The 18,556-nt window shown below is 42.2% G+C and overlaps 1 protein-coding gene across 7 annotated transcripts in view; it reads left to right on the top strand.

The window, feature by feature from the left end:
* Positions 1-18,556, top strand: part of enox2 (ecto-NOX disulfide-thiol exchanger 2) — a 190,503-nt gene that overhangs the window by 75,036 nt on the left and 96,911 nt on the right. For all 7 annotated transcript variants that reach the window (XM_030395828.1, XM_030395829.1, XM_030395827.1 and 4 more), the window contains one exon: positions 10,977-11,123. Coding sequence is in view for 6 of the 7 variants with exons in the window: in XM_030395829.1 (XP_030251689.1) it covers positions 10,977-11,123 (147 nt within the window). In the remaining variant the exon portion in view is untranslated. The remainder of the gene's footprint in view (positions 1-10,976; positions 11,124-18,556) is intronic.

The raw sequence follows: 18,556 nt of genomic DNA, 5'->3' as shown, positions 1-18,556 counted from the left end.
CCAAGACAGACATTTCAGTTTGAGAATAAACACTGACCTTTTTTGCATTTCCCCCCTGCCCCCCGGTGTCCCCTTTCTTTCTCCATCTAATTTGCTATTCTCTCTTTTCTCCTTGGCTTTTAAATATTAATAAGCCACGATATTAGATATGTCCTTAAGCATGCGCGCGGCAGTTATACATGTGGAAACAGCTGCTGTCGAAAGACAGGAGTTGGACTGTTCCAATCAAAGGCAAAAAGGCTCCAGCAGGATGCATCTTGCTGCTTGTAAAAGCTTGTGTCAGTGATGGCAGCTGCTTATCATAAATCTCTTGGGCCCTCCTTCCCGGTCCATTCCCTCGTAAGGATAAAATATAGGTGGTCTAAAGCAAATTGTAGAGGGGGAATTTCAGACACAAAAAAAGTAGATGGGAGCTAAGCAATGGAGTGAAGAGAGACAGATAATTAAGAGAAGCTTGCGTTCGAAGAAGACAGATGGGCGAGAACAAGGGGTGGCGTAAAGTGAAGTCGAGGTTTATGGACGAGCAGACGGCGCCAAGAGATGGTGATATACATTCGAAGGCCCCTAAAAGAACAGCCAGTCCCCGACGTGACCTCATCCTATTTTAATTAGGAGGAATGACTTGCGCGCCCATGTTCGCATCCTGTCTTTCACAGGATTGGGAGCTTCGCTAAGCATCATTTCAGCTGCGTTTTGTAAATGCCACACTGCTTCACACGTCAGCAGTTTCAGGCACTAAGTCTCAGAACATTTTAAAATAAATCCCCTGATGTGCGAAGACCGGACACACAGTGAAGTCAGCTGTGCTTTGGAGATGACCGTTCACAGCCGGTCACGGCCGCACACGCCGACACGCACATCACTCCCGGCGTGCCATAGTTTGAAGTACGTCGGAGCCAGCGAGCCTCTCATTAGTCATTCCTCTGGAACACCCAAAACACATCAACATAGGCTGGATGTTTTTCTAACAGACTGCAAATAGCTTCACCAACTATTTAAGGGAAGGGCGAGCGTTCCCGGCGTCATTAGCATAAGAGCGGCTGTGCCAATCGTAACGCGTGCCATGCTGTAAAAATGATACAGCGACGGCCCACATAGCCAAGAGTTCCTTTGTACTGCAGCCTAATTGTTGATATCTTGATCTGACCATACACTGCAAGCGTTACAGTATCCTGTCTTTCAAAGGGGAGGCCAGATGGTGAGAGGCTCGACATTCTGTGGCCTTGAGGACATTAGAGAAGAACAGCTCTCCTGGGAGGAGCCTACATTTTGACTTTATTGCCTCCTCCCATTAAAGTCTGGCAGGATTTACTCCGACGTGAAGCGGCGTTCTCGGGCGACGTTGCACATGCATGTGTGAGCTAACACGACCTTATCAACTCGCTGCGTTGTCTCTCGCGAACACACACACACTTGTTCGCTCAGTACATTGCAGAAAGGGCACGAGCCTTTGACAGTAGAAAGCGGATTAGACCGCAAACCAAAGATTCTTAGTGAGTTTAATGGAATAGAGATGAGTGGATGGAAGATTTAAATAAATTAACCTTCAGTGAATTCCCTGAGGCTCGGAGGAATGACAGAGGGGGTCTGAGGAGGATTTTTTTTTTTTCCCTTGTCACTGATGTTATGAATAGTCATGACATGATTATGGTGAGCTAGTGCTCCTCAGCGTGGAATGTTTGAAGCACAGCAGAGGCGAACACAGAAAATATTGACAGACTTTAATTCAGAGCGGAAAACAAAAATGAATTGCCCTCTCTTCACATTTATAACTCATTTATTTATACGCATTTTTGCCCTTTCATGTGTCACGGTGTGTTCCAGCTCCGTATGCTAACCGCATTGGTAGATTGTATATGACACGCAGAGCAGAGGGGGAAGTTCGTAGACGTACAATGAGAAATTTTCAATGCTAGCATGATTTCAAAATGTCATCGCAGCATTAGGGAATAGATTAACCTTTACCAAGCTCCCAACTGTAAGAATATAATTCTTTCTACGTACTTATCATGATATTAACCCTGATTAGTGCCTCTGACATTTACTGAAAGATGCGAAACACTGAATATTATAGATTTTCTCACTTCTGTTTCGCTTAGGATGCGTTAACAAACTTTAAGAGTAGAATAATTTGGATGTTTGGTCCTTATTTTCATATTTATTTCTAAGTTAAGTGCATTGTATTCTGTATTTTCTTCTCAGTTTCATTTAATTACTTCCCAGAACTGCCTCGACAGTCTTGTTAAGTCTAGTTTGGGAAATGTCTGGCCAACTTGTTGGTGGTATCTCATTATTTTAATGTTGGAACTGTTTGACAGCAGGTAAATGAACACATGTGCACGTGATCAAGTGTTGCAAACTTCAGTCAGTGGTGCATCCATCATATAGTGGAGAAACTGCCTACTGTGCATGTATGTAGAAGCAACAGCGATGCCCTCTTCTTCTTCTTCCTCTTCATGTTTACAACGTTGCTGACAGTGTACCCAGCAGACTTCCTCAGTCCCTCAGCTTTTGGCAGAGCTCCATGGAAACTGTCAAAGTTAACAACAGCGTCATGAACCGACTCCCGTGGGCGGAGGTCACCATGGGTAACAGTGTCACCGTGGCCACGATTCGCGCCATAATTGAATCAGGGATGCATAACATATCAGTCACGGATACGTTATTGATGCATAAAGAAAGACAATTAAATGTTTGCTATTGTTCCGATAATGGAATTTCAGCTGATAACTATTTCAGATAATGCGAGAGAATGGCTGCAGAATCGGGATGCGACTCAGAACCAGGTTGTGGGAGGCGATTTTCTTCCTTTCTCTCTCCTCTCCTGCACTCTGTGTCGCATCCTGTCCCTCCTCTACACACACAAACCTGGACAACAGTAGAGCCACTGTGGAGAAAATGAACCCGACTTCAGGTCGTATTTTATTTGAATCACTGACAATACTCATTATCAGCGAAACAAAATCCACCAAATAAAAGAGACAGTATAAGCAGTTTATCAAACACCTGCGGAACAAGCATTGCGAATATATATTATCTGTTATTAGGACTGCACAATTAATCAATATTCAATTGCAGCGTGGCTAGTAGCAATATCAAAAAGGCAATAAGCTGCAATTTTTAAAAATCAGCATTCTAATGAAATACTGCTGCAGAGATGCCCTGGGCGAAAGATCTAGCACTCCAGATGTAAGAAAACATGTTTGTTTGATACAGATCCCAACAAATCATCACGGCTTGAATAGTTTTTTTTAGGTGCAAATGAAAGGTGGGATGCAAAATTGATCTTGGGACGGTGAGTCGTGACCGCGCAACAGCCAGGCTTGCGGGTTTAAGCGCTGGCAAGATTCAAGTGTCTGAAATAAATGTTCAGAATTGCAAAAGATGACCCCGAAAAAGTGGAGTGCCAGAGGAAACCGGCATATCTGGCACTCGACATTTTGGCACCCTGACTGCCACCGAGGCTTCAGATATTTGCGAGCAATTCTTCACCGAAGCTTCAAAGACCCAAAAATGGCATTCAGGACAGCCCTCCGTCATCCATCTTCTGGAAGACTTCCTGTCATCACATTCTGAGTGGTGATAGACACCAAAGCGTTCCCAGTCCAGGCTGCGATCTTAGTGGTCTTAATCACACACACATACGATACTCCAAGGCTTCCCCAGCAAATTGTTTACATCTGTAATTTGAAGTGTGAACCCTCGCTAAACCACAGCTTGGATGGGCAACAGCTTATTAACCCAGGTCTGGCCTTTTGTTCCACAAATAGGAGATCAGGCTGCTCTCAGACGTTAATTTTCTTTTGTCTAAATGGCTGTGAGATAGTGCAGCTCTGCGTACGATGGTCCTGTGTGTCCACCACTTGCACGAACCGCCTGTTGTTTTTTTAAACTGCTCTTTGTCTTTGCTATAAATAAACAGGAAGTGAAAAGCCTGGCTATTAGCCTCATGAGCATACCGCAGCTGCTCGGCATGCTTCGCCGTCCACCGCTAAGCCGTATCAGTCAGACACCTTGTTTATACATCTGCTAAGGACACTCATGACTTGTCAGTGGGCTACCTTTATTTAGGAAGCATGTGCCCGCCGTCCAGAACGTGTTCTGTTGTTGTGATGGACACTTGGAGCTATGAATAGAGGCATATCTCATTTAATTGTGGTGACTGATCCGCGTAGAAACATTTTTAGCGAGACCTAATGGAGGTCTTGTGACTGTTTCATCAGTAACCTTCCAGGTGACTAAAGGCTAATTTGGGAGCCTGTTTGTAGTCCTGCCAGCTGTCACCCGACAGGACCCCGAGTTATAGCCTGTGACCGTCACTTTGCTGTGACCCGGAGCAGCCAGCGCCGCCGTGATCGCGGCGCAGCATGATTTTGAGCGTTTGGATCAGAATGTGTCCTGTGACCTGCATTTCTAATGGCTTGATGAGGGATGGTGTGACCTCTCGAAATTCCTTCTTAATCCATTATTAGAAGATTTTTACGACCTTTCCAACCCGACCACATGTCGTCCACGTGATCTGCATTCCTACTAGAACTTGAATCTTCACGTTGAGAAGAGCTACAACAATTAGTCAATTAATTGTATTTTGATGGAATAATCGATTACTCTCCAACTATTTTGAGTTTGATCAATAATTTGCTCATTTTAAGAGTTAAAATAACATACGTCCATGTTAGAATTTGCTGCTTTTCTTTCTATATTTGATAGTAAATTCAGAGTTTTTGTTTTTTGGTGCTGTTGGAGAATTCACTTTGGGCTCTGTGAAGTTCTGATGAGCTTTTGTTTTTGTTTTTTTAACATTTTCTTGGCAGTTTACAGACCAAACAGTCAAATAATCATGAAAATAATTGGTAGATTATTCGATAATGAGTTTAGGCCCTGTGTGCAAATCACTTTATCATGCAGTAATGTCAACGTTCACTGGTTCCAGCATTTTCTTGTGTTCTGTGTATTTGCAAGTGGATGTTTTTTGGACTCGTGGTCGGTCAAAACAAGCAATTTGAAGGAGTCTGTTTGGACTCACCATTAGTCGCACTGCAGCCTGTGTGCTGACAGTTGGGTCAGAAAGAGGACTGTATACCAATTACAGATTGTTTCTTCAAGATTTGATTATACCCTCACAAAGACTTCTGCACAGCGTAACCATTCAGACGAAACTCATTGTCTATTCCGAGCAGATTGTCTGTCTGCGCTTTGCTCTGTTGGTTAGTTGTCTGTACTAATCAGTGGTGTCTGTTGTTGGTCTGAAGAGAGAACTGAGCTCTATTTTATTCTTTAAAAAATAAAAGAATAAAAACGAGACACCCTTGGCTTCATGTTTGTAATGGGACGACGGCTCTGGGAATTCTTGCTCCCCGTTCTTTATTCTGAGCTGAATCTGAGCGAATCGTGAATAAATGTTTTCCTTTCGGAGCATTAATTCACTCAGGTACATCCAACTGTGAGCTCGTGAGACTGAAGTTGCATCTGTGGAGGCGTGTGCGTGGTCCCCGTGTGTCTCCTTTGCGCGTACGCTTGTGCGTGTTGACCACATTGACAGAGTCATTTGTAACATCCTGAGAACGTTAATGCTTCAATTGCTCCTTTGAAGCCGTCGACACGACTTCCTTTAGCGGCAGACTGAATCCACGCTCGTTCATTAAAGCAGCCGTCCTTTATCTCAAGTTTTCTCTCCACAATGGCACGCGGCCTCGCTGTGTCGTCTCTCCGCAGACAGTTCACTGCTTTGGCCTTCACCCCTCTTAGGCACTTACCTGGGATGTTGCACTAATGCACCTTTCCTGACGCCCTGCATTATTCATGCTGCACTGATGGGTTTAATAGCCGATAAGAGTTACATTAAGACCTATAGGAGATCTATACGAATGTGTTACTGAGAGAGTCATTGCAGTAAAGTGTGCGGGGGGGTTAAATCCTTGATCCGCGCCGAAAGATCACAGGTTTGATCCCCCACAGCTGCGAGTGGGCCTTGAAGTCATTATTAAAAAATTAACCATGAAGTCATTATGTAATGGCTCTCCTTCTTTTAATGACTTTGGGTTGCAGCGAACTTGATTACCTCTTTGCCCTGTAATTGGTGTATTTGACCCAGATAGTTGCTCAGGAATTACTTGAGCTGTTCACTGCAGTACTGCAGGAGTTCACTAATTTATATGCCTCTGCATCAGCAAAGACCTGGTCTGAGGTACACTGTTTTTGGATTGTCTGTCCCGGTCTTGTGAAAGCGATATCTCAAGAGTGCTTTAAGGGAGTTTCTTCAGATTTCGCGCAAACGTCCACTTGGACTCGAGGTCAAAGGTCACTGTGACCTCACAGATAAAAGACGTTTTTGGCCTTTACTTCACATTCATCCATTTTGACACCATTTTATACAAGTGTCTAATAGGATGAAATTATAAAGTTATGTTTTTATATCGTAAAGGTCAAAGGTCAACTTCACTGTGACATCTGCAAACAGATGTTCCACTCAGGCATACAAGTGTGAGGAGGTAATTCAAGTTTTGGACAGGATTTGTAGAGGAATTAAACTAATTGAAAGTAGTGTTTTTTTTTTTGGTTTTATTAACTTTTGCAATTGCAAAAAAAAAGTTTTTATAACAGACAATATATTCAAAATGATCCTAGGGAAGAAAAATAACACATATTTAAATTTAAGAAGCCAGGTATAACCAGGTATTTAGTCAAACTTAGCCAAAATATTTGCCTATAATTCATCTGTTGATGAACAAAATGGTTAAGTAGCGTCGCAAGTGATGATTTTATCATTGTTGATCCATCCTGCCATGTTTGCTTGATTTAATGAATTAGTTGTTTGGTCTGTTAAAGAAGAGAAAATGTCCCAAAGCCCAAGATGACGTCCTCAAATGTCTTGTTTAATCGGTTATCAAAATTAGTAGTTGACAGTTGATATAATAGTTGACAACTAATCGATTTAATTTGTGCAGCTCTGCAGTTAATCGACTAATCATTTCAGCTGTCTCAGATATACAAATGATAATTAAGGTTGTTTCAGAGTTGTCAGCATCGATTTAACATCAGATGAATCACATTTCTCTGGAAAACACAGGATCCGTCTTTACTTCCATAAAAATGCTTGTGTGATTTGATTTTGATTTCTCAGGCCTGGCCTATAGATTCAGTTACTGATTAAGTTTGTTATTGATCTTAATTATAAAAGAGGAGCATCATATTCAGCAGACATCCCTTCACAGTGGAAATTCACCACTTTCTTTTACATCTTTCACAGTTAAATGGTGTTTTAATGACCCGCTAAATTTCAAAGTGTATCCTAATGGTCCTGTCTTTTCCTGGCTCTCTGTGCCATTAACAGGGCGTGTTGTTAATGCATCCCTGATGGAAGATCAGGTCACTTTCATTTGTGATACTTCTCATATTCCATCCCGAGGCCACAGAGCATAAAGTTTGTCTCTTTGTTCAGCGTTTTCATCTGCTTCATTTACTCTGCGGGCCTCCTGCCCAAAGCCTCCACCTTGTCTCCACCCAGCCTCCTGGTATTTATTTTCCTCCTCCCCTGGGGAGTGATACTAACTGACATCACTCCTCCCCCTGGCCAGATGTTGAAACTTAAACACGCCATCCATCAGCCTGCAGACAAACGAGTAGCTCTGCAGACAGGGGCGATGACCCAGCAAAGGCATTCTTAATTTACAGGTTTACACTCTCTCACACACACAGAGAGACTCTGGCTTTGTTGCCAGCCTTCATTTTTAAATCAACATATAGGCCTATTTCTGCTCTGGGCTATAGATGCCTGATTACTGTTTCTGAAACCCAAAGAAACCCAGCTTCTGATGTGATAAAATAACAACGTGCAGCCAAAAGCTGCTTTTTATTCATCGATGGCTGAATCTGTGGAAATTCTTCACTTTTCCCTCGGAGCTTTACACTGTAGTAAAGCTATCACTCAAGAGCCATTTAAGGTACCATAATTCACACAAAATGTAGTGCATGTAGTCAGTCCTGAAGCGCTACATCAGTTTTTAAATCACACATCTGAGTGCAACAAATTGCTTCCTTCTTGATTCATCCTCTGTCCACTTTGTACCGCAATGGAAAAGTCCAAGCGTTCATGAAGGAGACAGAGTTGTGAATTTTAGGGACAAACCCCGTCACTATGAGAAAAACTAACTTGTTGGCTCTGTCTGGAACTGGAACAACACGGTAACAACTTGAAGCTGAGTGGTATTCCCCTGTCAGCTGTTCAGTGCCGCTTCACTCTTTCCATGGCCTTCCTTCACGGGAACTCTCTGACGCCGCTGACTGAAACGCCGTCTCGTTGAATGTAAACTGCAGCTGTTTAGTGGCGACAGTCGTAACATTGGCAGAGTAATGAGTTTATCTCACTCTCAGGAGTATTGACAGTCATCTTAAGAGAAGTGTGACGGATGGGTATCCGTGCACGGGCTCGGATAGACGATCTATTTAGACTGTGAATGCGTAGTCACCTCTGCCGAGATCTAACAAATCTCCCACGCACATGTTTAATGTGTTTAAAGGCCTCATCCGTCAGCCGGCCTGTGCCTCTGCTCTGACACAGCTTGTCCTCTGTGTAGACCTGTTTATTCAGTTTGTCTGTGTGTGCAGAAACCATTGATAACCTGGGAAATACAGAAAACGTTGTAGCTTACATAAAGGCAGAATAAGCCAGCTGTGTCTCTGATTGAGACATGAATGGCGCGTTTGAGCCATCGACCTTGATATTTTTGTAAAATTTTGACAGATTCTGAATAAATATTGGAGACATTTGATCCTTTTTGTCCAATTTTACATTATCAGGGCTACGCTTGTTTTACTATATTGTTTTGAATTCCATTTTCTTTCTTTTCTTTTCTCTCTGAGTGCCACAGTTTTACTGTTTCTGTTAATCTAAGATAGAATGAGATGGCAAGCAAGGGAAACATTGCATGCATTATTAGAGCAGCAGAGGGGATAGCAAAGATAAAGAGCATCAATTTAAACAGTAATGATTAATATGAAAGAATATATGTCAAAAAAATCAGTAAGAGCAATATAAACAGTATAAAAAAGGAAATAAAAACGTCAATGATATTCAGATTGTTGCTCATTTGGGTCCCATCAAGATATTGAGATTGAAGTTAGCAGTCAGTTTTGGTATGAGTGTGTGTGTGTGGGATGTCTACTGGGAGCAGTGCTGCTTGGTTATCTTCTAATAAATCTTATTTCTGTTGACCGATTTGTGCAAGAAAAAGGCTTATTTTTCTATATAGTGTTAATAAAGTCTTACATGGAAACAAGACAACATGTGCCTTTTAAAAGCATTCCTCCAACAGTCCAGCGTCTAAACAGAATATGAGAGTCTTCATTCTGTTAGGCGGATTTAAAAACAACTACAGGCGCCACTTTAAATCCTTAATTTCAATGTTGTTGAAGTTTTAGAGCTTGATAGTAACTGATTAGGGTCCTGTGGACCTGTGATAGAGCCACATTAACGTGGGGCTTCAGATCTGTTGTGCGATGGAGGGAAAAACAAATCTGTGCACAAAGAAGTGTCATGAATTTTTCATGAGTGTAGACCGAGTCTCCCCAGGACCCTGCTCTGAATTATAAACAAATACACAACTCTTAAAGCGCAGAGAATGGCTGATACATTAAGCAAAAAAAAACACAAGTTAAGTTGTTTATTGGGACTCGGGAGCAGTCTCTACGTTACTTTTGTTTCCATTACGAGTTCTTATATGGTCTTGTATTGCTGATGTGGCTGTTTATCATGTTGCTGTAAGATAACAGGGGGAAAAATAAAAACGCCAAAGAAAAGCTTTCATCCTCTGAGCCGTCTGATAAACCGGCCTCATTACACAGAAAATCTGAGCTGGAATGTTTCTTACAGTGTAAAACTACCTTTGCATCAGTGTTCACAGTGGGACGACATGCTGTTTTTTGGTGGAAGAGCTATTTAGCGGAGCAGCATTGTTGTCTTCGTGGTATCTGCATCACATTTGTTATATTCATATATTTGCACTGTTGAGTTTTGGCCTTGTTAAAGTCGACCTTCATTGCAGGAAAGAGAAACGGGGAGATTTCTCGGTGGTTCTGTGCATGCACAAAATATTGATTCAGAATCAGCAAACTAATGTATCATTGTGCTTCTTCTGTGCCTGGCATCAGGATAAATATCCTGTGGTACACAAAACAAAATCCTTTCTCCTTTTGGAGAGAGAACATACCAGGAACGTGTAGAAATCAAATCAGAAATCAATTTAGAAAAAGTTTTATTTTTACTCAGTGGCAGACTTTTTTTAAATTGTGCTTTCAAAGCCAGACCGCCTCTTAACTTTGCATGAAGGATGCAACTAATGATTGTTTTCTTTGTATTTTAATCTGCAAATGTGATATTAGATTATTTTGCAATTTGGGCTTTAAAACATCTTAAAATAATGAAAAATGGCTGCTGCTGCTGCTGCCAGGGTTACATTTATAAATAGACTGCACCTTTTTACCTCAGGGCACTTCAAAGTCTTCCATGTTTGCTTAAAATGTTGGCTTTAATGTTTAATCTCAACCTCTGATACAGTAGCTGGTGAACAATCTCACCAAAAACTATTTAGTAGCTGTTCTGGAGCTTTCAATGATATCATGTGAACTTCAGCAGATAGATTTTTTTATGCATTTTATTCATTTTATGAGAATTTTAGTGAAAGAGTTCTTACAGAATAACATTTATGTCATCTGGATTTGATTCAGTTGAATCCTGACCACAGCTCGTACGGTTCCACCAGAGCCATTGTTGCTATTGTCGTTGAAATAAAAGTGTTTTATGAGGGCGTCAGTGATGTGCCTCCGAGTGAACCCCCACAGGTTTTGGACATGAAAAGCACAGTAGTGCTGGAAACCTCGTGTTGGTTTCTTTTTCATGACTCACAGTGGTTTCCCTTTTGGTCAGGATCCATCCCTTCATTTACTATAATGAGGCTTATTGTGTTCGTGTCTTCCAGGACTCAACGCTCTGCCCTTTGATCCATCAACAAACAACGATCCCCTCCATTTCAACGGTTCCAGCGGGCCACTGGTGACAGAGTGTCCTCCTCTGGAAAACACTGCTGAGAATAGTAAGAAGAGGAAGAGAGCCAGCCTGCCTCCAGGTACTGCCAACAAACTCCATCACTGCTGCGGGATTAAATCCTCACCGCTTTGCCCTCAGCCGTGTTCAATTCTAAATGCAGATGGCTGTAATGTAAATGGGGAAAAGCTTTGATACAGAAACTAGATTTGCGTGCCTTACTGTATTTTTGGTTTGTGACGAATGTGATATCTTGGAGACCGTCAAATCTGAGTCAGAATATTAACTTGCACTCAATGATGCACTGCATAGAAAGTGAAGGTCACTGTGAGCATAACTCCAGAGTTAATGCACTAATTCTGGTAATATTTCTCGCTAATAGGATAAAATGATGAAGTAATGAGATTTTATACACAAAAGTTCAACGGTCACCTTTGCTGTGACATCAGAAACACATTTCTGGCCGTGATTTAATGGCGTAACTGAGGTTCGTGAGTTGGTGAAAATCTGTTTTTATTGCATAGATCTTCTTTGCTCCTGAAGAATTGTCCGTTGTCATGGCTACAACAAAAAATGATTGATTTATTGGCCAAGAAATTGTTTCCCCCAGTGAACTTACAACACTAATAGACACACAGCAGCAGTCCAACACTAATCAAAATAGTCTCCAAGTGATGACAGCTTGTTTCTCACTAGAAATTATACACAGGAATCATCAATAAAGTCAAAACTTCCAACAAAAATAAACAGAAAATCTTTTATTAAATTCCTTCCGAATTCAGAGTCTTCACTGTGTTATGAGTCTGGACGGACATTGATGTAAACTGACTGGTAGGCGGAGGCACACGACTCTGATGATCCTAGTTTACCTTGAGTTTCCTCTCCCTCTTCCTCTCCAAACGTGAAATGACTGCGATGGGCATTGTTGCATAATTCTGTCATTTTGGGGATACGGGGAGAGAAAAAGTAGCTTTGTTCTGTCTTTGTTGTTTTCGATTAGCTTGCCATGTCCTGAGGCTCTGGTTGTCTGGCCCGTTTGGAGGTCAGGCAGCTGAGGCAGGAAACTGCTCTGCTGAGATTTGTGTGCCTGACTTGTCTGTTACCGTGCCAACACCACCTGCCAATCACAACTGCAACACGCCTTCAGCTTTTTCAGACACACACAAACACACACACACACATAGCGACCTGTCACACAAAGAGGGATGTGTGCCTGTGTACGTTTGTGTTTGTGTGTGCCGTAATTAAACATTAATTTGTAAGCTGTGGTTTTCTTGGTAATGTGTCAAATTAAAAAAGGACTTTCTAATTAAAGAATTAAAGAAGTACTGACTAATTAATTGCTTTGTAAGTAATAGAAAAAAGAGGGCCCTTAAGACGGTGGGGTTGCGCCGTGTTCGCTGCTTTCTTGGCGACGCTAATTGGACTGGATTAATACTCCACATTAACACAATCCTAATCGGCAATTCATCTTTTTTCATCACGGCTTCACATGGACGAGTTCACGTCTCGATAAAGTTTGATGTCATTTTAATTCAGTGACCACGTCAAACTGTAATTGGATAATGCATCATTCGCAAACAAATAACCGACGTCCGTCAAACAAACCACAGACGTGTGTCCAAATGACGGATGTGTTTGAATTATGTTAGTTACACATTGAGACCATGAGTAAATGAGACTGATTCCGATGAAGTCGTTGGCTTAATTGGCTCAGCTGCTGCAGTCAGGTTAATAAACAGGAGTGAAGTTAGATCCACTCTTTAATCACAAAAGGTTTAAAGTATTCTCTGAACTCTCCTCCTGTCCGTAAACTGTTCCAGGATCAGAGCCTCTGCAGCAGAAGTTACGTATCGTATGTTATATCATGCATATCTGAGAAACTATAGAATCAGAAGCTACTGCGATCCGCGGCGCTTACCTCCAATTTCAGGTGTTTCATAACAAAAGGGTGTTTTTTTTGGACATTTTTCTGCAGAATAGTTCCATATTATATCAGTTAATGTTATCAAACTCACAGTGTTAAAAGCTTTCAGTCACTCAAACCCTGGGAACTGAACAATGATTCAAATCACATGTAAGTGTTGATGTCAGCTGTGCTCCGACACCCTGAAACATATCGTACGTGGCTATTCTTCGTGAACAGAAAGTGTTGTTAAAATTTTGGGGGTAAAAAAACTGAGCTTTTCAGAGTCTAAGATTCTAATTTGAATAACAAGTAAACGGTTCCCACTTGTCAGATTTCCTATCGCAGCTCTGAAAGACCAGTTTCCTGCCGTCACAATATCATTAGTGTTTTGCCCAATCAGACTGTCAAGTACAACCGTGCAGCCTTTTCTCCTCCATTGTCACACTTACACAGCAGAAATATTCAAAACTCAGAGCAGTGTTGACAGCGACCGTAGTAGCAGTGAATAGAGTTTTATTTGTGTGTGTGTGTGTGTGTGTGTGTGTGTGTGTACACAGAGAAAAGCCCATCACAAAGCCTTACAATGGAAGCGTTAGCAGGGCATAGAATTAGTCCGTCACACTGGCGGACCGACAGACCATCACAGTTTTTTTTCTCTATACATCGTCAACATGTCAAGAAAGACGACTCCCTGTCTCCCTGCGTGCACCCAGTTATTTATATCAGACAAGCAGAACTTTCTTCCCCTGACTATTAAATGATGCAGGCAGGTAAAATGACTCATCTACAATGTAATGGTACGTTTGAGATTCTATATATTTTGAAAATGTCACACCAAACCTTGGAAATGTTTGTTTTCATCCAGCTTGCCCTCCATCTCAAGCCTGTTGGCACTTTCCGCTCAAACTCCTCCACATTATTTGTGTCAAATGCACATAGTTATGAGCTATAATGGGCACAGAAATGATTGTGCTGGTATGAGCTCAGTGAGAAACATATCCGTGTTGAACGTGTCGACACCTAGCAAAATGAACGAGCCTTTATACTAATCATGATAGATTACGGCTTAGCATTTCTGTCTGCTGTTGGTCGGCATGTCGGCATGCATGAGGTTGCTCAGGGAAATAAGTTAATGAAGGAAACCGCTATCGGTAGTTTTAAGGCCTGGCTATCAGTGGCTTATATTTGCCTTGTGGTCTCAGTCACGCAGACTTAATATGAGGACAGTGAACATGTCAGAGTACACCCGACTGAAGTGAAATGTCCTAGAAAAGAAAAGAGGGAGCAGGAACCTTCCAAAAAAAAGGTAACCTAGAGCTGAAAACACAAAGCACATGGTTAAAATCTGTTATCGGTATGGTAGTTTGGTAATCAGATTTCTCCCATCGCCCAACTATAATGTGGAAACGTTTAATTTTTTTTAGTTGTCACAGTGGTTCAGTTTCCTGCTCCCTGTTTTTGGGTGGAGGGCTGAGAGAGCGGGGAGTGTACAGCCTCTGTAAGGAGTGATTTTCCTCTCAGCGCAAATGTGTCCAGATTTTACAAATAGTCAAATGTTCAGCGGTGGAAACCAATTTATTTGAAGTTCTAGAGGCGACTCTATGCAAGTCTCCATTTGAGTAATGCGTAATGATCTCTCCTTTCATCCCGCCGCTCAGCTGTCACAGCGATGCATTTCCCGTCTGAGGTCTTTGTCATGCACAGGCGCCGCTGTAACAAGACGATTAAAAACCTGGTAGCATTTAAAAAGTTGAGTCTTCCATCAAGCTGGGGATCATCATGCCACGTCATCAACCTCTTCAAAACCCCCGATTCCAGAACATGTGTGTTTAGGTGATGGCCCCTGCAGAAGGCGGCCTGCAGCTCGGACACTTAAGTGCACGTAGCTGTTGCCTGCAGAATGAGCTTTAATGATGAAGGTCCTGAACGAGCAGCTTGTGTCTGGCTCACGATTGACTCCAGTCCCGATCCAGCTCCGACTCATCAGCAGCCATGTTGATTGAGTCTTGTTAACGGCCCCTAATGGATAGATTTTTCTCATTACAATTGCCATTACACTCGATGATCCATCATGCCTGTGTGCACGCATCCATAGCAACACGTAGGCTTTTTCTTAAACGTCACACAGCTGCGTTATATTTTAATAATTGCTTGAACATTTAAGACGGCAGCGAACAGAGCGGTCCGTTTGATGTGCCCCGTGAGGAATCCAAGTCGATCCAGATTTAATCCATCCTGCTGATAGATTATTCACTCGTGATATTCAAACCCAAACACCAAGATCAGACAACACGCTGCCAGATACATAATGAAGAGGCCCTTACCTGTCAGAGACAGTTGCAGGAAACATTTTGAAGTTAAATTGATATTCTCTCCACTCTGTGACAACCTGAAGGAAATTCTCAGTTTCTTTTGACCGAATGTAAAAAAAAATATATATATATTGTTGTGCTCGTCTGACTTGGACTTGGTGGAACTGAGGCACTGAATAGTTCAACATTTTACATGCCTCTTTCCCCTCCTCCAAACAAACACCAGTTTTTATATTCCCTCTGAAGTCAGAAGTTATCCTCGACCGCCATCTTTGCTCTTTATCTTCTTAGCGTGTGTGTTTGTGTGTGTGTGTACCTGTCTTTAACAATCCATAAAAAGTGGCACCCTGGGGGCAGCGGGCACACTGCAAAGATTTTTTCCTTATTCTGTATTTTATCAGTTTAACAACACAGCCAGAGATGGCCATTTCCCCCCCTCCAGTCCTGCTGTCTTAAAACTGCAGGTGGTGGAGAGAATGAGATTTTGAAATGCTGCTCGTTTTATTATTATTTTTTTTTCCGCCGGAGCTGGATATTCCCACCTAACAATGAATATAAATGTCAGTTTAGTAGCGCCCACAAAGCTGGATTTCATTATCTCCGGCCTGTTCTGTTTACGTAATGCCAATGATGATCTTTTATTTGCGAGGCAGTTCAAACAAAGTTAAGTGTGATTTACAGAGCAGGGTGGAAATGCAATGGAATCAAAAGGCATCATAAAGAAAACACTGAAGGACACTTTAGTACTAGAAATAATATAGGAGAAATGGGATTGAAGGCAGCGTAAATCCTTTTACAATAGGTCTTTATTTATATAAGGTGCCTTGTGGATGTTTCACACAGAAGGGAAACATTCAGCGTTCGCTTATTGTTTGTGTCCTCGAGGTTTTATGAAATGCATCTCCTGGACTCAGTCCCACTGCTCAGGGCTTTATCCCCGAACCCTCACAGACTTGGTCGACGGACAGGAATGAGACAGCGTTTTGCAACCTTTTCATTTTTACAAAAATAGAAGCATATCCAGAGATATCGGGATAGAAGTTTAATAAGGTTTCACAAGTTTATTCCTTTTTTTTTTTTTTTTTTACATAACTGAATGATTTCAGTAGAGAATCAGTTCCAGGAGAAAATGCCCTTAGAATAAAGATCCCTGATAGTGATTATAATTGTTTTTTTTAGAAGTTTAATGGCGTCCCATAGTAACCTTACAACGCTATGACCTGTGGGTAATTCCCTCAACAGAAATGTGGATCTGCACAGAGTGGAAAGTTGGAAATCCCTGAACCCTTGCAGACTTACTGGAAACGTGCCTCAAAGTCTGTGTTTTAAACCCAGTGTTAATAGTGCATTCATGTGCTGTTGGAATAATCGGAAAAACGTATTTCTGACTGAGGAAATTCATTTAACGCCTCCTCAAGTCAGAGCAGCAACTCGTAATGTCTGAGAAAATGTTGGTACACAACTTCCCAGTGCTCTTCCTCGTCACTCGCACTGGAAACGGCTGTCGATGATTTCTTAAAAAGCTTTGAGTGAAACGTAGGACTTTGGAGCATCCGAAGAGCACATGAATGCAGCGTCGATCCACGTCTTGCTGCCAGTCCTCCTCCAGGTCTTTGTGGGCCTCATTTCAGCATATCTTGGCATCTTCCTGCCACCTGTGGTTTGCTGGAATAGTGTGAAGCCGTCGTCAGGACTCTGCGTCTCGTCTATTTTGTTTATCTTGTGCTCAAGCACAACAAACAAAGACTGACAGAAAAACAGCTCCACAGTACTCCTAGAGGTCAAAACCTCCACAGGGAACCTTTTAAGGCGGACCATGGTTTTGCAGGCCTGAGAGCAAAAGGGGCTCCACAGCTGTGAATAGCAAAGGTCCTGTCAACTTTGGTAATGAGGTGTGTTTTCACTCAGTGCACACAGTCATGTGCCTGCAGCACTCCTTAACTCCTTAAATCTTTTACCCTTTGCAGTTTCCTGTGGGTCAAAAAGAGTCCAATGATTAGCCCAAAGCAGCCCCACTTAAAGGACCATCACAACCGTAGAGAAATATTTGCACATTACTCAAAACATAATGTCACGCGAGGACATGCGTCGCTCCGTCAGAGGCTCTTGGAAACTGCACCAGTTGCCAATTTTCCCTCTCTGCAGTTTACCATATAGACAGCCCCGACTGGGAACTGTCAGTCTGCGGAATAGCAAATAACTCTATAACTAAGTTCATATGAAACGGCTCTTTGAAGGAGAATGCTGTCCTTTGGCTGAATGGATTTCAAGTACCCGTGTAACAAGGTTGTTTGACTGAAAACAAACTAAGTAGTGATTAGAACTGAGTCATACTCTCAGACCTAAGGCCATGTGTATGGATTCATCAAAAAGCACTCAGTGCCAGGATTAAAGACATAACCTCACTCTTGTGTTTTCCTGTGCATGAAATTTAATAAATTAAATTTCGTCACAAAGGGCCGGTTCACAGCTGAAGTTTCGGCGAGTAAGAGAATTGTTCGCTCATCGATCCAATCTCTTGTGCATTGACCTTTAGTGGGAGCTAAGAGGGTGGTGTGGATAAAATGCTATTGATTCTTCAGGAGAAGGTTAATGCCATTGAGAGAGTGAAAGTACAGATGCATGTTGTGCCGGGGAGGGAGCAGCAACGTCTCTCAACCAACCGGAACATCACAACATGACATGTGGCGGTATTGGATGCATATAATTAGATCCTGGTGTTATTTATATCCTTGAGGCCTGACAAAACATGTCACATACGTTTCTTTAACTGTTTTTTACTTTACTAGTCTGCGGAGAAACCTGTGAGCTGTTTTATGTTAGATTCCCTTCAAACTGAATTTAGATCTTCAAGTTATTTTGTATATTAGCTCCTGGCTAAAAGGGTCAACACGTACCAGGATTTATTTGTGTCTGCCAGCCGCGTACATGTGAACATATCAGAGTACGGAGGCAGCTATATAGATAATATATTCTGTATGAAAAAAACTGCATGTGTGTTTGCGGGTTTTGTCCACATCTGCTTTGAATCCCTTAAGTCTTCAGCTTCCGTAGCCTCAACTACACTTAAGCCGTATTCAGGCTGACTTAAAGCCTGCATGAAAAAAATGCAACCTCCTCATCGTCTGCTGAATGGAGTCAGTGTCTCTGAGCAGCGTGGCTGCCAATGCAAAAGCAACTCAGGGTCATCCAGCAAGAAAGTGCCACCAGGTTGAACTTTGCTGGCACATTCCAGGGGAATTCTTTCGTAGTCTTGCGTTGGTAGAGCACAGTGGAGGAAGGGCTGCTTGCACC

The sequence above is a fragment of the Sparus aurata genome, chromosome 18 (assembly GCF_900880675.1).
Source record: "Sparus aurata chromosome 18, fSpaAur1.1, whole genome shotgun sequence".
Taxonomy (NCBI): domain Eukaryota; kingdom Metazoa; phylum Chordata; class Actinopteri; order Spariformes; family Sparidae; genus Sparus; species Sparus aurata.
This window is presented reverse-complemented; position numbering and strand designations above follow the sequence as displayed.